General features: G+C 42.3%; 1 protein-coding gene across 1 annotated transcript in view; it reads right to left on the bottom strand.

Annotated features, from left to right (window-relative positions):
• Positions 1-486: 486 nt before the first annotated feature.
• Positions 487-18,423, bottom strand: part of LOC126229638 (dipeptidase 1-like) — a 33,825-nt gene continuing 15,888 nt past the window's right edge. Inside the window, exons 3-4 of the mRNA XM_049942377.1 lie at positions 3,066-3,150; positions 487-566 (exon numbers count right to left, since the gene is read on the bottom strand). Of these exons, the coding sequence (XP_049798334.1) occupies positions 487-566; positions 3,066-3,150 (165 nt within the window). The remainder of the gene's footprint in view (positions 567-3,065; positions 3,151-18,423) is intronic.

Genomic DNA, 18,423 nt, shown 5'->3' with positions numbered 1-18,423 from the left:
ATTTAAAAATGAAAGTGTTCAAAAAAAATTATTTTCCAATCTAATGTTTAGTTACGAGTTAATGCTGATGATGGCGGTGGGCAGTAGCTAATATCTGATAGCACCCAGGGATACCGCACTCAGAAAAGTTGGAGACCACTGTTCTAATGGGATAGTGTTCATCCTCTTTTTGTGAGACACTATGTACAATATTTTAGCACATTCTCAAGGTACGCAGCCCACATATATGGATATATAACGAAAGAAATTTCCCTTGATAACTGCTTTAGGGGAAGCACTGCAAAGTCGCAACAGGTATTAATTGGTAGTTCTGTAGGTATCCAGTAATTCAACATGCAAAGAATTTTTAAAATGAAATTTTCTCTTAGATTTTGCACTTAGCAGTTTGTTTTTGATCTCCACGACGTTCTGTTTTACAGTAAAACTATCTAAATGCAACGTGCGAGCTGCCTTAAATTCTAGTGGCAACAGTCCTTTCAGCAATACTCACTGGCTGATGCCGTCAAAACCAGCACCAAGGCCCACGTGGTCCACCCCAGCGACGTCACGCACGTGGTTGATGTGCGCTGAAACAGAAGGTCACATACCTGTAAGCAGTCTCTGCAAACAGATGTTTGCAAACATTTATCCACGCTTTTTGAGGGTCGATTGCACATTATGTTACTATTGAGAATTATATCGTGTAATTACAACGCACGTCTGAAAATTCGGTGAATGGTCTTAGAAAATAAAGGAAACAAGAGGTACGAAGAAAACACCTTTGCTCGCCTTCAAATTAATCACAATTCACTACAACACACTTGTGACGTCGGTCGTTAAGATGTTGCAAACTGTCAACAAACCATTTTTGGGGAATCGCTCGAAGTACCGTGGTCACGCGTTGTTGGACACCCGCATCATTAGAAGAGACTGGACCGGATGTCACCAATACGATGCGGAGACCTAGTGGCAGTCAGTGGCGTGGAGATCATCGTCTTACCCGCGTCCCAAGAAAAGTCAGCCCACAAAATCCAAGATCAAGACGATGTTGATCGTCTTTCTCAACCGCAAAGACTTGCAGTCTCATGAATTTCAACCCAAGGGAGGCGGGGAAGACGATGAAAACATTATCGCTTGGCCCCTTGATGCCATTGGTAGCACCATATCTCATCTCTTGTAATGATGCGGGTGTCCAACAACACGTAACGACGGTGGTTGAGCAATTCCACAACATGCGTTTGCTAACAGTTTCCTAACGGTTCACAGTCGATGTCGGAAATATATTGTATCTCATGGTGATTAGTTTAAGTGCCAGTAAAAGTATTTTATTTTCTGAGACCATTCACTGACCTTTACAGACGCACCATGTATACTTATGAACAGCGTTACGCAAAAATAAACAATAAAATATGAAACTTGCTTTTAGTTAATTCACATTTTATATGAAGGCCTTATTCCAGTAGTGGTACAAGTCCATTTTTGTTCATATTCAGATGCAGAGTCCTAAAGTTAAATGAGGGCTGAAAAATATGTAGTTCAGATACCAGAAATATTCAAGCATATGGCTTCTTGCTAGATATAAACCTTTCTTTCTGTTTCTTTGGATCATCAATTTCAGAAGCATTATAGGCAGAAAAGTGGAGGTAATGGACTTGTACCACTATTGAAATAAGCCCTTTATATTTTATAGCCTTCTGTTAGGTCTAGAACATACTCATACGTATTAGATAGTAAGTTCTTGGTTTTATTCTTCCACTGATAGTGGAGGTATTTCGGGCATAATTATTTTATTTCTTGTTAGAAGCGAAATAAATGAAAGTAAGTTGATATCTCGTCCTATTCAAACCCCAAATCAGGAATTTGATGAAATTGGTCATTTACAGGTTAGATTGTGTTGCGACTTGTGAAATGAAAAGACTAAGCAGGATGAAACTATATTCGCAGACTCTGATACCACACGCGGTTTCTTGCACAAAGATAGAAAATAGTCTGTCACACAGTTACATCTTTTGTGTATTTTCTGTAGAAACCGGACGTACAAGAGTCGCTGTCTGCCAAGACTGTTATCACGTTTTAGGTACTTAAGTTCAATTCCGACATTATAAAACTGACATACCCAGTCATTTCAGTGTCTTGAGGCTGGTGTTAGAGTAAGCAGGGGATTATGATCCTGGAACGTACGAGTACTTTTTTATTATTTTCTAATTTTCGCTTTCATTATATGGTGTACGGCTTCTTAAACATTATATAGCTATTGTAGCATATCTCGTACGAAATACGTCTGATTAGTGAGTATTAATACTTTAATGTAGTATGTTTTTGTTATTCTGTTTTCAGGGCCGTATTGAGCCTTTAAGTCTTCAGACTTTCCCCAAGCCACACTTCATCTTCACCTATTCATTACACTCAACTTTCAACGTTTCTCACCTTTGCCCCCAAACCAATACTTTTCATCTCGTTTTTGGTCTGCTACACGTGACCCTTTCTTTTAATACTCATTTCGGAATCATCCTAGGTAGGCCGTATCAACTGTAAGCACCACATAGTCACAAGATTTATCAGTATTGTTCTGCTACTACTTCATCTGTTACATTCTAATCAAGAGGCCGATAATCTTGAATTAAGGTACTTGCCATAAATGTGCATGAAATGCTGCCAAACAGACATTTTTAACGTCCAGTTTACACTAAAAATACGCACAGGGTTGAGATAATTTTGTATTGCTAGTATGCAAGGAATCACGTCGAAGAGCCAGCGCGTGTCAATGTTTCTTCACTCTGTATATGTGGAAGTAAAACTATCACCATTAAATTTGGTAATTACTGTACCCTTTCGCCATTTACTTCTCTCAGTCTCCCTTAAGACCAGATTACGTATAATCTTTTGTACCGTGTACCTCACACGTGTCTCCTAATTATTAACGATCTTATTAGAGAACTGCTCGACCAGTATCCATAATTGAAAAGCTGCCTCAACAGAAAAATTTGGATGGCAGTTTTGAAGGCAGACTAATGAAGAGTGAAGGGACAAAATTCATTAGCAGTATTGGCCGGGATGAGCCCCAACGTGATAAACTCATTTCTCACCTATGACGTCAGTGATGTTGGCGGCCGCGCTGCAGGTGATGAAATACGGGTACAGGCTCAGCATCACCACTCCGCCGTTCATCGCCTGCCGGGGCAGAAACAAACAGTTCTCAGTACATGAACTTCTACAGAACTCTATAAACAGCTTTCGCAAGCTTTTTGATAGTATTGGCAACTATCTATTTCATACACAAGTGAATTTGTTTGTACTAAATTTAGCATTAGAAATACCATAAAGTACATCGAAATTTTAGAAACGTTAAATGTCGTTTCTGGTGAGCTTGCTGTGAGTAAAGAAAGAGGTTACGACTAGACTAGACTTTTAGGAGGAGGCTGTAGACTTTGAATATGATGAGCGACCTATCCATCCGAAGACGTCATCAGCCCATGAAATCGTTGGACAAAGTGCAAGAAATGATTATGGACGACAGCGGAATCAATCAAAGAAGACCATGATGATATAGGAAGTTGGCACATTCCATGACTTTTTTCTTATATTTTCGATATGAAACTTGCAATAGTACAATATTTTCCATAATTGTTGAATTTAAATCCAATACAGCTGCAATGTAACTTGCCCAGGAGTAGCTAGATGAAGTCACCAATGCCAGAAAGCTAGTGAAAAGGGTCACAACAAGTGATGAAACTTGGGTTTACGGATGTGATGTCAAAAATAAAGCTCGGCTTTGTGTGTGGTGCCTGTTCTTTCAGAATGTAGCTATGACACGAAGTCACGAAGGAGGTATGTGACGATGTTGGACAATAAAGTGCAGTCAGAAGAACGCTGAATAGGTCGCGGAGCAAAAGTCATTCACTGGATGCGTCGCTGAGCAAAAGTCAATCACTTGATACAAGTTCACTTTATTATTCCAGCTATACGCGTTTAGGACACTGTCATAGTCAGATAGCCCGGACCTTGATTTTGCTTATAGATACAAAAGTCTGCTTACGATTGTTACTACTCCAACATGTATCTTCATGTCTAGGTACAACATGACATTACAAAATATCTGATGATGTCAGTGTCCGACACGGTGATACTGGAATAATAAAGTCAGCTTTCATCCAGGCAATGATTTTTCCCTCAGTGAACTACTGAGCAGTCTGCGGGCTGCACATACTGTTCTTTTGGACCTGTCCGAAAAGACTAACAATATTTATTTTGTATCCTGCTGTCGTATATACACATGACCGAAATTAAAATTCCGACATTAGTCGTAATGGGCACTAAGTGAAAAGTCGTGTCGGACCTGGAGTCCAACAGGTAGTGCCCGCTTTGTGCCAACTGACCCATTAACAGCTTCGGGTATCCGAGAGCGCTTCCCTTCCAACCAGAATTCCCAACTTATCGCACACTACTTTCGTAGTGTCCTCTGTCTGTTACCCTCACTGCTCACAGAATCATCCTAGTTTCCGCAAGAGGTCAGAAAAAGGTGGTTCAAATGGCTCTGAGTACTATGGGACTTCACATCTGAGGTCATCAGACCCCTAGAACTTAGAACTATTTAAAACTAACCTAAGGACATCACACACATCCATGCCCGAGGCAGGATTCGAAGTTGCAACCGTAGCGGTCGCGTGGTGGCAGACTGAAGTGCCTAGAACCGCTCGGCCACAGCGGCCGGCGTCAGACAAAGAGTGCCTCTGCACTGGATGATCTTTAATTGCAGTCAAGGCACATATATTCGGACATGTCCGAAAGGACAGATATAACACATATAAATACAGTGAAAGTGCAGCTGCACTGGATGATCTTTAATTGCAGTCAAGGCACATATATTCGGACATGTCCGAAACATCAGATATAACACATACAAATACAGTGAAAACTCTGACAATATGAAGGGCAGGATCGTAGAACATGTGTTAAGGCATCAGGGAATAACCTCCACGATACTAAAGGGAAGACCGAGCGAGGTGGCGCAGTGGTTAGACACTGGACTCGCATTCGGGAGGACGACGGTTCAATCCCGCGTCCGGCCATCCAGATTTAGGTTTTCCGTGATTTCCCTAAATCACTCCAGGCAAATGCCGGGATGGTTCCTCTGAAAGGGCACGGCCGACTTCCTTCCCCATCCTTCCCTAATCCGATGAGACCGATGACCACGCTGTCTGGTCTCCTTCCCCAAACCAACCAACCAACCAACTAAAGGGAAGGAGAAGACCGAGATCGGGACATACCCAGCAATTAATTGAGGAAGAAGAAATGAAGAGGCTGATGCAGAAGAGGAATTTGTGTCTGGCCGCATTAAACTAGTCAGAGAACTGAAGCCTAACAAAATAAATAAATAAATAAATAAATAAATAAAAAATAAAAAAGACACGTTAACGAGCCTAATATGGTGACTTCAGGTGAACGTGATGGGGTGGATAGCGATCACACAACCTTGTCTCCAAAGTAGACGACAAAGCTTCAATAATATTGAGATCTGGTGACTGTGGGGGCCAGGGTAGATGAGAAATTTCATGCTCGTGCTCACAAAACCATTTCTGGACATGCGAGTTACGTGAAGATGGGCTCTGTCGTTTTGGAACGTAGCATCTCCACTGGAGAACAAACATTGTACCATGGGATGGAGCTGATCAACGAAACTGGTCGTGTAATCCTTGACTGTAATGCGACCTTTCACAGTAACCACGGGACCCATGGACTACGCCGACATGTCTGACGAAGTCATATACTCAAACCTTGTCATATTTCACTCGGGAAGTAAACTCGGCCGAAGCTGGACACGGTATGGAATAAGCTTCACGCGATCAAATGACTTTTTTCCCCTGGCCCACAGTCCACGTGTTACAATTTTGGCATCACGTTTTCCTGTTATACCCATGTGTATCATTTTAATGTGTGTTTGTTCTGTCCCTAGCTCTGTTAGGGTTTTTATAACTCCTTTGTAGCTGACTGAATCAAATACCTTTTCGCATTCGAAGAGGACGAGTAAAGTAACGTTGCACGCTCATTAGTTTGGCTGAATGGAAGCGGCCTATCGTGTTGAATCCACTGAGGTACGATACCTATTTTACTAGCTAAGCTCTAGCCAAAACACCTGTAATGTTCTTCTTTAGAATCTTCGTGAAAAACTTGTGCATAGCAGATAAAAAGCTAATGAAATGGAAGTTAGTCCAGCGAAATATGGCTATTTTCCAAATTGATGGTATGTTACCATCCTGCAGCCTATTGTGAAGACTGTTTCGTTTCTAACAGTTCCAATAGCTGAAATACGATGACTTGCCGTTGTGCTCTGCCTTTCCTCACCTGCTCAATAGCCTTTCTACCTTTGACTGAAAAACCTCTTGGTAAATAGGTACATCTGCTTTTGTTCTACCAATGTTGTGTTTAGGCTGCGGTAGATGTTGCAGATGTACTGGAAAATGTTTTCTGTTTCCATTATTCGCCTGTTGTTTTACATTGCTGTTGATTATATCCTACCTACCTTTAACGTCTGTTTAACTTTTTTTGCCAGATATTCTGCTTTACTAAAGTTTTCTTTATAGATTTTCGTTGAATTTATTTTCACCTTCCATTTTCTTCTGATAGTCATGCATTAAGATATTTTACTTAAATCGTTTCAGTTTTGAATTGTCATTGCTTTTTCAGTAGGGCTTTAGTATTACTGTTCCACTTTCGTTATGGTCTGTGATTCCTTCTATACCAGTTATTTCCGCAACTCGATATTTTATCATGAATTGTCTGGTTGAGTCTCTATGGGCTATTGATTCATGCTGCTGGTTTATCTCACTTCACTGTTCAGTACTAAGATTTCTTTCTTTCAAACAGTTTCAACATTTGGTGTTTGGGGTTTATGATAATTTTACTAGCCACTAATCTACGGTCGCGTCCAGTGTTGAATTTATTTTGAATGCAGACATCACTGACTGTTTGCAGTTTCATCCTTAACGTCGTGGTTAATGCTTCCCTGTGACAACTTTCAGGTAGCTGTCCTGGGCAATCAAAATACGAAACTACGGAAAATATGCAATACCATCACTAAATGGATTATTCATCATTTTAATTCATTCACGAAATTAAAGGGGTTCAATGAACGATTTTTGGTTGTATTTCCAAAGTAAGTAAGGAAGATACCCTTCGCAGGAAATTAAGGTGTAAACGCGTTTTAATGTTTGCAAGGCTTATATGTGTCAGTACAATACTATCAATATTACAGACACGTATATCTTATAATAAATTGCAGACATTATTCATTTGGTCAGGTCTGGCTTTGTAAAACTTTAGTTGCTCAAGTGAACGTGTAGAGATCATCGTCACTTTTCGAACACTTCTGACATTGAAAGAGCAAACGGTTAACTTTATTGCTGTTGCCAAAATGAATACAGACTTTTGGCCATGTCATTTCCTTGGAAGGGTTGCCATTTGCAGAAAGCGTATTTTTTTTTTTACAATAGAGGGTTATAATTATTTTTGTATTGACTAAAATATATTTTTGTAGTTTTTCATAAAACCTAGTATGGTATACTTCTTTCTTGTATGAAAGTTTATTATTAATCACATAACTGTGTCGTCTTTCATTACCATACATTAGCAGGCGAAATACTGGAAATTTTTACGCAGGCGTCACATAAATGTCACCGTAAAAACGATTTTATTTATATTTATGACACAAAGAGAGGACTACGTCTCGTAAAAGTCGAAATGTCACGACCTAATGGAATTCCGGTGTTACGCGTTATGTCTCCACAATATGCGGATGTCGCCAGTGTGAATGAAAGCAAACGTAGTCTAAGGAGGTGCCCGACTACATTTTTGATCGAACTATTTCTGTCTTAATAGTCACAGTACAATGGCGAGCGAAGAGCGGATCACGCTGCATGTCCTTGACTACATGCTTGAACGACGCTTCATTTAATAGTAAATAGTTGTCCTTCAGCTTTCAACTCGATAACCTTGCTGTAGGTCTGATACTCAATCCAAAAAGTAAAATAAGAATTAAAAAGAAATGACATGAGGTTATCGAGAAAGTTTCCAGTTGATTGATGCGATAATAGTTTGTGACTAATTGTAAGGTAGTTCTTGATGCCGCTCGAATATTATGGTTAAATCTAATATCAAGCATGCTACCTGTCTGTCTTAGCAGTAACTATGGTTCGCCTGTTTCTGGATTTGCTGCTACGTTAATGATGTCTTACTTCCTCCAAGATTTTACCACATTAGTCCTAGTCATCTTCGTGACGCTTCGGGCGTTGATCTCGTTTCTCATTTTTTGGATTCGAACCAAACTGTGCACTGCACATTCTGCGCCCCACCATTGCGATCATTTACCAGCGACGTCAAAGAATAAAACTCACAGGCGTTTGAAAACAATCCGAAGGCTATACAGTACCGTAAAAAAGTTGCACTTAGAACATCGTAAGACAATATCCTTCACCAAAATAAGCTATGACAGGTGGAATTAAGTACAAAGAGAGCACTGAGTCTTTTCGGACGTGATTTGCGTACACTGAATGCCACGTCTCATGCATTATTTAAATTATTACCTATGCCCCGTCCCATGAATACGGCCGGCCGCTGTGGCCAAGCGGTTCTAGGCGCTTCAATCCGGAACCGCGCTGCTGCTACGGTCGCAGGTTCGAATCCTGCCTCGAGCATGGATGTTTGTGATCTCCTTCGGTTAGTTAGTTTTAAGTAGTTCTACGTCTAGGGGTCTGATGACCTCAGATGTTAAGTTCCACAGTTCTTAGAGCCATTTTTGAACCATTAATACGGCGTGTATACCACGAACCTGATAATGTCGTTTTATTTCATGCTCTCAGATGGGACAGTATTCAACGAAGGCCGATGTTGTTCGCCGGTTTCCATTAAGTGTAGCATCTATGTTCGTTACACCTTTGTTTTAACAGTTGTCATAGCCTGTAAAGTATACTACTTGCGTGGTCCAAGATTATCTTTCATTAATATTTTCCATATATTCGACGGATCTTCCGGAATTAGCGCCTGTGTTTGGAAGATTTCCGAATCTGACTTCTTGTTCCTTAATGTCGACACTCTCAGTAGGCAGCAATGACCTGTCTTGTATAGAGAGAGGTGAAACTGTTCTTTCCAGAGAATCGGTTACAGCTGTCCTCTCACTGGAAAAAATAGTTCCCTTTCATGGCTCACCACTCATCATTCACTCACGTAAATTAATGAAAGGAAGTCATTTTGCCATTGTAATTCAGGCAGTTATACCTGTATTTTTATCCTACGTATTCCTGTTTTGAAATGTGATAGAAAGAGAAGTAATACGTTTATGTTAAGTTGGCAGTAGTTTCGAGATTTAAATGATCTGCATTTCATCCGCTGCAAAAATTCAAAATATTACAACAAAATCCTAAATGCTTTTCAACAATAGGCAAAATTTTAAAACTAAGGCTTATTATGGTTACGTTTTCATACTTTTATTGGAGACAAATTACAATTTAAGAACAGTAGCATAACTTTAATTAATCTAGATATCTGCAGTCGGTATGACAAAATACGTGCCTAAACCGAAAAAATGAATCAATGTTATGATTTATAAATAAAATTTGGTCTATTTAAAGTGAGTCAGTTTCCTCTCTTGGTACACATTGTGTTGCTTTTGAATAGATACACTCAAAGCGCCTAGGCATAGAGGGTTACATAATACTGTCTGAACCAGTTGTTGTAACATTGGGACGGAAATTGTTTTGATTACCCACCAGTTTAAGGAATCGCTGTTTCTATTCAAATATGACTCAGATAAATATCTGTCTAGTTCGACTATCACTACACATGACAACCTTGGAAATGAGAAAACCCACTGGACAGCTGGTAATATTTCATCCAGAATCGCAAAGGAATGTAGTCTGTTTGTACCTTCAAGGACAACAGAAGTTATGTCTTTCAAAGGCCAGAGGCCAGTTCCCATAAAAATAATTATAAATGGTTAGAATACAGGAAGGTTAAACCCGTTCAGTCTCATATGAAGTCTTATCTCAGTCATGACAGAATTGGACATAGAAAAAAAGTAGAAAGGTTTAATTTTATTAACACAACAATGTCTAGAGCCCTCAGAACTAAAGTGTGAAACGATAATTTATCCAAGTTTTACAAAATCATGTCAGAACCAATTATGACATTTTAAATAGTACTGTGGCAGTACGAAAACAAAACAGTAGTGAATAAAGAATACAAGCATTGGAGACGTACTGCTAAGAATAATATCTGGATATACAGTTTCTGAAAGGAGCATGTGTGCTGATATCAGAGAACAGAGAGTGAAAAAATATGTATGAAGAGATTAAGGAATACACGAACTACTGAATGGACTATATCAAAAGAATGGAAAATGGCAGAATAGTTGAATTATCGATGAATTATCACCTGTTGGGCATAAGGCCTTGAGAAAGATGGAGCAAAAGGTGAAGATTAATAACTAAAACCAAGAGGATGTAACAGTCAAATGATTAATACATAAAGATGAAAGGAAAAGACATCTCATAACTGTCCTGAAAGCATTAATCTGATTATTTTAAATATATAAATGAAGTGTGTGTGTGTGTGTGTGTGTGTGTGTGTGTGTGCGCATTGTCATATATGTAAAAATAATTATGTGAATATATACTCTTATTATGATAAATAACAACATCCCCCCCATGAACCATGGACTTGTCGTTGGTGGGGAGGCTTGCGTGCCTCACTGATCAGATTGCCCTACCGTAGCTGCAGCGGAAATTGAGGGGTATATGTTGAGAGTCCTGACAAGCGTGTGATTCCAAACGAGGCGTAGCAGCCTTTGCCGTAGTTGCAGAAGCAACAGTCTGGATGATTGACTGATCTGGCCTTGTACCATTAACGAAAACTACCTTCCTGTGCTGGTACTGTGAAGGGCTGAAAGCAAAGGAATATACAGCCGTAAATTTTCCCGAGGGCATGCAGCTTTACTGTATAGTTAATTGATGATGTCATCCTCTTGGGTAAAATATTCCGGAGGTAAAATAGTCCCCCATGCGGACCTCCAGGTGGGAACTACTCAGGAGGACATCGTTATCAGGAGAAAGAGAACTGGCGTTCTACGGATCGGAGCGTGAACAGAGAAGAGGGATATCGACTTCCGACGTCTTGGCTGCCAGTAATAACAGCGTTACTAAACGGCAGCTCACGTGAAGCAATACACCAAAGGCCGCAGCGGTCGCAAGTACATAGAGTACTGGCGCGCCTAAGCCGGCGCCAGAAAGCAGGAAAACAGCGCCATGTGACAGCTGCCGCCTGGATTGGTTGGTTGGTTGGTTTGGGGAAGGAGACCAGACAGCGTGGTCATCGGTCTCATCGGATTAGGGAAGGATGGGGAAGGAAGTCGGCCGTGCCCTTTCAGAGGAACCATCCCGGCATTTGCCTGGAGTGATTTAGGGAAATCACGGAAAACCTAAATCAGGATGGCCGGACGCGGGATTGAACCGTCGTCCTCCCGAATGCGAGTCCAGTGTCTAACCACTGCGCCACCCCGCTCGGTGCCGCCTGGATTCCCATTCGCCGATTTCCACCCATCACATGCACTATTGTAAACAGTAATCGAAACGTGGGGTTTTCACCAATGAAAAGAAATAATAATAACACCAATAAAGACTTTTAACACCCCTCGAGTTCGTCCTTAATAGCATATCAGAATTACGTAACAGTCACGGCTGCAGGTATGTCAGAAACGAAATTTTCTCATTCAGCAGTAAACAAAAACTCCCTGAAGAACGTCACTTGCAAAAGGGACCGAAACGTCGTTAGTTCTACATGTTGACAATGCGGTCACAAATTAAGAAAAAATTATTGAATGTGACAATGGGCGCGGAAGCATACGTTTACGTAAGTCCATTTTACAATTTATAGTGCATGGCAAAGTTGGTGGTGTAATAGCCAGTCAATGCAGAAAAAATGTGGAATATGGGAAATGAAATGAAATGATGGTGTGGCATTGATGATCGAGAAGTCGCACCCGAGGAAGTTCGGCCGCCGGGTGCAAGTCTTATTTCACGTGTCACCAGAATGGATGAATTGCGCATCGGTCATGATGAGATGGTGATGAAAATAACGCAACACCCTATCTACTGGCGGAGAAAATCTCTAACCTGGCAGGGAATCGAACCTGGGCCTGCTGCGTTGTAGCAAGCACGTTACCACTCAGCTAAGCAGGCGGACGAATATGGGAATTAATTTGTCTCGTTGCACAGTTTTGTACAGCGGTAGGACGGAATGCCAACAACAATATATTAGAAATAATGACTGTTGAGGGATGATTGTTGGGGTGGGGATACATTTAAAAGCAATTAGCCTTTTTCTTGAATAACATGAAAATTACGGCTTCTACCGAAAAAGTATCCCAGTACAAAACTGAACTACATTAAGTGTCCTACCAAAAGAAATACTGCTCATTTTTTTCTCTAGGGCTAATATTTAGCGTAGAGCGAAAGAATTATGAAAATCCTGCATGATGTGGTTCAAATGGCTCTGAGCACAATGGGAAATAACTGCTGTGGTCATCAGTCCCGTAGAACTTAGAACTACTTAAACCTAACTAACCTAAGGGCATCACACACATCCATGCCCGAGGCAGGATTCGAACCTGCGACCGTAGTGGTCGCGCGGTTCCAGACTGTAGCGCCTAGAACCGCTCGGCCACTCAGGCCGGCCTGCGTGACGTGCATGTGCTGTATCTTTGGTAATTTTTATACGGCACTTTGAGGGCGTTTCCTGACTTGACAGATCGCGAGTGTATATGAAATTGTTGTTTCTTGAGTTTCCATACATCAGCGCTCAGTATGTGACTTGGGGCACTGTTGCAGCAGCCTGACGCAGGATCTTCATTCAGCTCACTAACGTCTCCACAGAAACATTTCGGATCAGAGGAGATAACGCTCCGTTTTTGCGAGTCACTGATCACTCACTCCTTAGAAGGATCTGTCTCTTGGAAGTAGTTCAGAAGCGGATCACCCATCTCTACCCTTTCAGGGCATGGGCGGTCTGTTGTTCTGAGTACTAGTTTCCTTTGGAACCGTCTCTCAGGTGTCGTAGGTCTTCGGCGAGGCTTCCTGTGTCTCATCTTGTACGCGTTCTATATACATGCGACCCAGTACGGAACTTCACAGTGATTGTTCATAAAGGCTTTTTTCAAGCAGACGAGTGTCGGAATGGGCCAGTGAACACCGACAAAAGTAGTTTGGCTTATTTCTTGTAGATTTTATGTGAACAAAATTATGAAGAAAGTTATTTTCCATATTCTGTGTGCATTACCTCTTCCGTTTCATAGCTATAGCCACGTTTCTATTTTGTGTATTTATAGGTCTACTGAATTTCCAGTTCCACTGGAAGAAGCTGTATTGAGATAGCTACAGAGTCATCAGTGTAAGCGTATTCTCCTTTGTGCAAAGCTTACGGGTACTGCTACATTTCCTGTTCTTAGCGTTTGCAAATGCTGTCTGGCTACGAATGGATGCATAGCCGATCTGTTTACAGCATTACCGCTCACTCTGTCAATAATAAAATACAGGATGGTTATAATTGAACTTACGCTACTTGAAAAGGCTCCCATGTAAAACGAGTGATAGTAATGGAATGAAACTTAGCGGAAATATTTGCAATGGCGTAAGGAAGGGAAATAATGAATAAACCATTGAGAAAAAACACATTTTAATTTTCTTATGAGAGTGTAACATTCGATAATTGCGTACCATGTTTACGTTCCAGGTCAGAAGTGTTCAGTATGACTGCCATCTCTGCTGTAATCGCGACCGGAACGGTCGCTGGGTGGCCGAGAAAGCGCGGTGGGACCAAACGGAGAGCGGCCCGCGAACAAACAGACGAACGGAAAGAACGGACACGAAGCAACGACGGACGATCGAGAGAGACCTTACGACGACAACACGCAACAAGCAACCGGGTGACAGAGACAACCAAACGAATCCAAGACGTCCACTAGTAAGGCAAACAAAGAATGATGAACACGCTGTCTGTTGTCGAGTCGATATGTCAAGACGCACGCACCGATTAGACTCACTGGCTGAGCGGGAGGCAGGCGCTTAAATATATGATCGACGGCGACGCTATTTGGCGCTGGGACCACTTGTTCCACTGTGGCGCCCTCAAATTAAACATGGGCCAGGTGGCGCACACCGACACGGCTTACGGCGCGATCGTGCGAAGACCTCTAGGGCTATTCCACAAGATTTCGGGATTGCAGCCCGATCTCATCGACTTCTTTCCACGATATTTCGGCTGACAACCTTACATCCATCTTCAGGCGAGTGTTTGACACTGACTATTCGGCGATGTTGAAACCAACAGTCTTCTGGCGGTACGTGGACGATACCTTTGTAGTGTGGCCTCACGGTGTAGAAGAGCTTTCACGGTTTTTACAACATCTGAATTCCATCCACACAAACATTCAGTTTACGATGGAAGTTGAAAAGGATGGTTGCCTACCATTTCTGGACGTCATGGTTAAACGCAGGGTGGATGGGTCATTGGGGCATTCTGTCTATCGAAAACCCACGCATACGGATCTGTACCTGCAGGCGTCAAGCTGTCATCACCCGTCACAAACTATGGGCGTCCTTCGAATGTTGGTGCATAGGGCACATGTCGTGTCTGATAAAGACAGCCTTGCAGACGAATTAGAGCACTTGAAATCGGTATTTCAACATAATGGATATTCTGCACATCAGGTCAGTACTGCTTTAAGGAAGAAAAAAACGTGACCACCCACAAGATCAAGAGGATAAGGAGGTGTTTAAGTCCAGAGCATTTCTCCCATATGTCGGGAACGTTTCATCGAAAGTAGGCAGAATTTTAAAGAAACATCGTGTGAAAGCAATCTTCCGGCCACCAAAGACTCGAGCTCTTCTAGGCTCAGCCAAGGATGATCTGGGATTACGGAAGGCTGGAATTTATAAAATGCCTTGCGAGTGTGGGAAAGCCTAAATTGGTCAAACCACACGCACAGTACACGACCGCTGCGTTGAACATGAGCGCCACACTCGCCTTTTACAGCCCAGTAAGTCGGCCATAGCCGAACATTGTATTTCCACAGGACATACTATGGATTATTCGGCCACGAAAATCTTGGCCCCATCGAGATCCTTCTGGGATTCAGTTGTGAAGGAATCCGTGGAAATACGTTTAGCGGAAAATCTCATTAATCGTGATGGCGGCTTTTTATTGAATACGGCCTGGGACCCGTTGATTTCTTTAATTTCAACGAAAAGAAAACTTTTTATGGCTTCTGACATGTCGAGCGACAAGTAATTTTAATTTGAATATTTTTGGCATTTTATTGTTTTGGACACGTCTGTGAGCATGTTTTACTTTTTTCACGCACTCGTTTGCGCTCCATAGATGCAGTAATATTGTAGAGGGCCTTGGAATCGACTGGTGGCGCGCATGCTACGGTAACTTGCGCATGCGTGCCTGCGGCACTTTTACGTATAAATAGAGCGACTTGCACTAGCAATCTCCAGTGTCGAACACTCGCCTGAAGATGGCTGTCAGGTTGTCAGCCGAAATATCGTGGAAAGAAGTCGATGAGATCCGGCTGCAAGCCAGAAATCTTGTGGAATATTCGATACGCCGGGAAAATTTCAAGAGTCACGCCTCTAGGGGTCTTCGACGCCCATGCCGTCTGGCACGTATTCCAAATCCGCGGATCCAGGATCTCCACCCATGACATTGTGGAACCGCACTATAGATACCATTTCACAGTGGCTGGCAGCAGTTTTCGAACGGTTGACCGTGGATTCTTGAGCTGGCGTGACACACGTCATGGACTGCTCCAAAATCGAACATTGCGACCGCGCTGGGTAACCGCGCGGTTAGGGGGGCCATGTCACGTCCCCTCCCGCCGGAGATTCGAGTCATCCCTCGGGCATGGGTGTGTGTGTTGTCCTTAGCGTAAGCTAGTTTAAGTAGTGCGTACGTCTAGGGATCGATGACCTCAGCAGTTTGGTCCCTCAGGAATCTTGAAAGAGCATTGTGCCCAGAATTCTCAGCAATGTCAGCCGTAAGCTCTTAAACAATCAAAATGGTTCAAATGGCTCTGAGCACTATGGGACTTAACATCTATGGTCATCAGTCCCCTAGAACTTAGAACTACTTAGACCTAACTAACCTAAGGACATCACACAACACCCAGTCATCACGAGGCAGAGAAAATCCCTGACCCCGCGGGGAATCGAACCCGGGAACCCCGGCGTGGGAAACGAGAACGCTACCGCACGACCACGAGCTGCGGACTCTTAAACAATCTGTGTCGCTACTGGTCGTCGGCTTTTCCCAGGTGCAATTCCCTAATCTTCACTTAATTCGCACTTCCGAATCATGTTCTTCAACACCAGTGCGGAAAGAGGACCTCTCCGTATTCCTTTAACGCGTCTGAACTCGTGAAGAACAACGACACTATTGTTGTTGTTTCGATAAAACAGCTTTACGAGTAAAGCCTTACTCACCTTGCCCAGACCCATGTTCACTGCATGGAACTGTAAACAGACTAATGCTTACTTTTCAGCACTACAAAGCAGCAAGGCAGCAAGTCATGGCAATGACATTACTAATAACTCAGATCCTGCCGTACACAATTCGCAAATCATTCCTACGCGAACGGTAGATAGTTATCCGTCTCCACTGGCCGAAGTAGCGAAAGTTTAACTATAAGCACACTGTGTATTTGGCTGTACCGATAATACTGATAGCTTCATGGTATATTAACGTTCTTTCGAGCGCCGCTTTAATAAGCGCTAATGTCAGACTGTCATCAAAATTGCTATCGATATGAATTACTCTGCTACGAATTCCTTATTTGGTTGTATGTAGCTCATGAATTTACACAGTGAAAAACCAGTCGCACCCATTCAAATGCTTGCTAAATGTATTTCACCTATATGAACTTTCACAAAAGCTCATGAAACCACGAATTGTGTTGCCCTTGTTAACACCAGCAACACAGAAGTCAACTAACAAACTTTTTTTAACAGAGATATCAACTCATTTTTTCCTGTAGCAGAGCAACAGTAGTTCTCGATGACACAAACACGGGACTAACGTGTGAAAATGTCACCATGTTTTGCCAAAAGTGCTAGGACATGATAAACCGACGTAGTTCAAATATATTCTAATGCCATCCTTGCTGAAATCCTACGCTATATCAGTTATTAAACATTTTATGGGAACATGCGTATGCATAGACCGTACGACGTGCAACGAATTGTGCTGTCAAGAAGAAAAACGATTGAAACCAGTAAAATAGACCAGAAATTTCGGCTTTGTATTTATGCAGTGGAGCAGACAAAAAAGAAAATAAGAGTCTGTGCGTGGCATATTGCAAGCAAAGAACGTAACAGGGGACGTTGGAAATCTGGGCAGAGAAGTAGACGCCTGGAAAGTAAAACACGCACGCTGATTTGCGCTTTCTCAGACACATCTCTGTAACTCGCAAAGCTATTGGAAACTGTAAATAGCCTGCCGGGCATTAAAACTGCTACTTCAGCTTGACATAAACGTCTGGATATGGAAACGACAAGCAGCTCAGCGCAGTCGCACGGTGTAGCAAGAGGAGCGCGATCTACATTTTGCGCATACCTTAAAATAACATACAATGTCTCTCTTTAAGCAATCGTACCTAAATATGGGTGATTTGTGGGAATGTCGTGTTATGCCTCGTGAGAGAAGGAATTAATGTCTACCAGCACGTGTTGGATTTCGAGATCCAGACTGAGAGTATCATTCTGCAATATTCTAACTTGCATTGTTCGGGATCGCTGGACTGCCACGTGAATACAGTATCGATGGGCTCAGGACGGCTATACTCAACGCTAGGCAGGATCTGAACAGCAACACGTTACTAGCGCCGAGAGGACACACATACTGAGTTTGCTGGGTCGTTAAAGTCATACAGCTATTGACGTACCTTTATCAGGAAATGAACTATTTAGCAGCAAGGCCAGTACACACACGGACAGTGTGACTGTTTTTGGACGACTGCTGCTGCGTTACATTATGACATGGGAACAGAGAATGGCCCGCCGACAGTAGGATGCACAACGAAAACACTTTAGACAGGAGCGGCACCTCGTCACCTGCTTAAACGAGTACCGGTTCTGTGTGCAACACTGCGATGAAGGTATATGTGTGTGAGTCCGTAACTAAATGACGAGCATGTGGGACGACCATGTGGAGGACCCGGATTCAATTCCGAGTACTGCCAGAGAATTTTTTCTTGGTGGGACGACTGTAAAGGAGTATACTCAGCCTCGTTGTGACAGCAGAGGAGCTACTTCAGTGAGAAATAGCGGCTCCTATATCTGGGAAACTGGCGGTTATAGAATGCTTGTTTCCATTATAAATGCTGTAAAAATTATACGAAAA

The sequence above is a fragment of the Schistocerca nitens genome, unplaced genomic scaffold (assembly GCF_023898315.1).
Source record: "Schistocerca nitens isolate TAMUIC-IGC-003100 unplaced genomic scaffold, iqSchNite1.1 HiC_scaffold_376, whole genome shotgun sequence".
NCBI classification, from domain to species: Eukaryota; Metazoa; Arthropoda; class Insecta; order Orthoptera; family Acrididae; genus Schistocerca; species Schistocerca nitens.
This window is presented reverse-complemented; position numbering and strand designations above follow the sequence as displayed.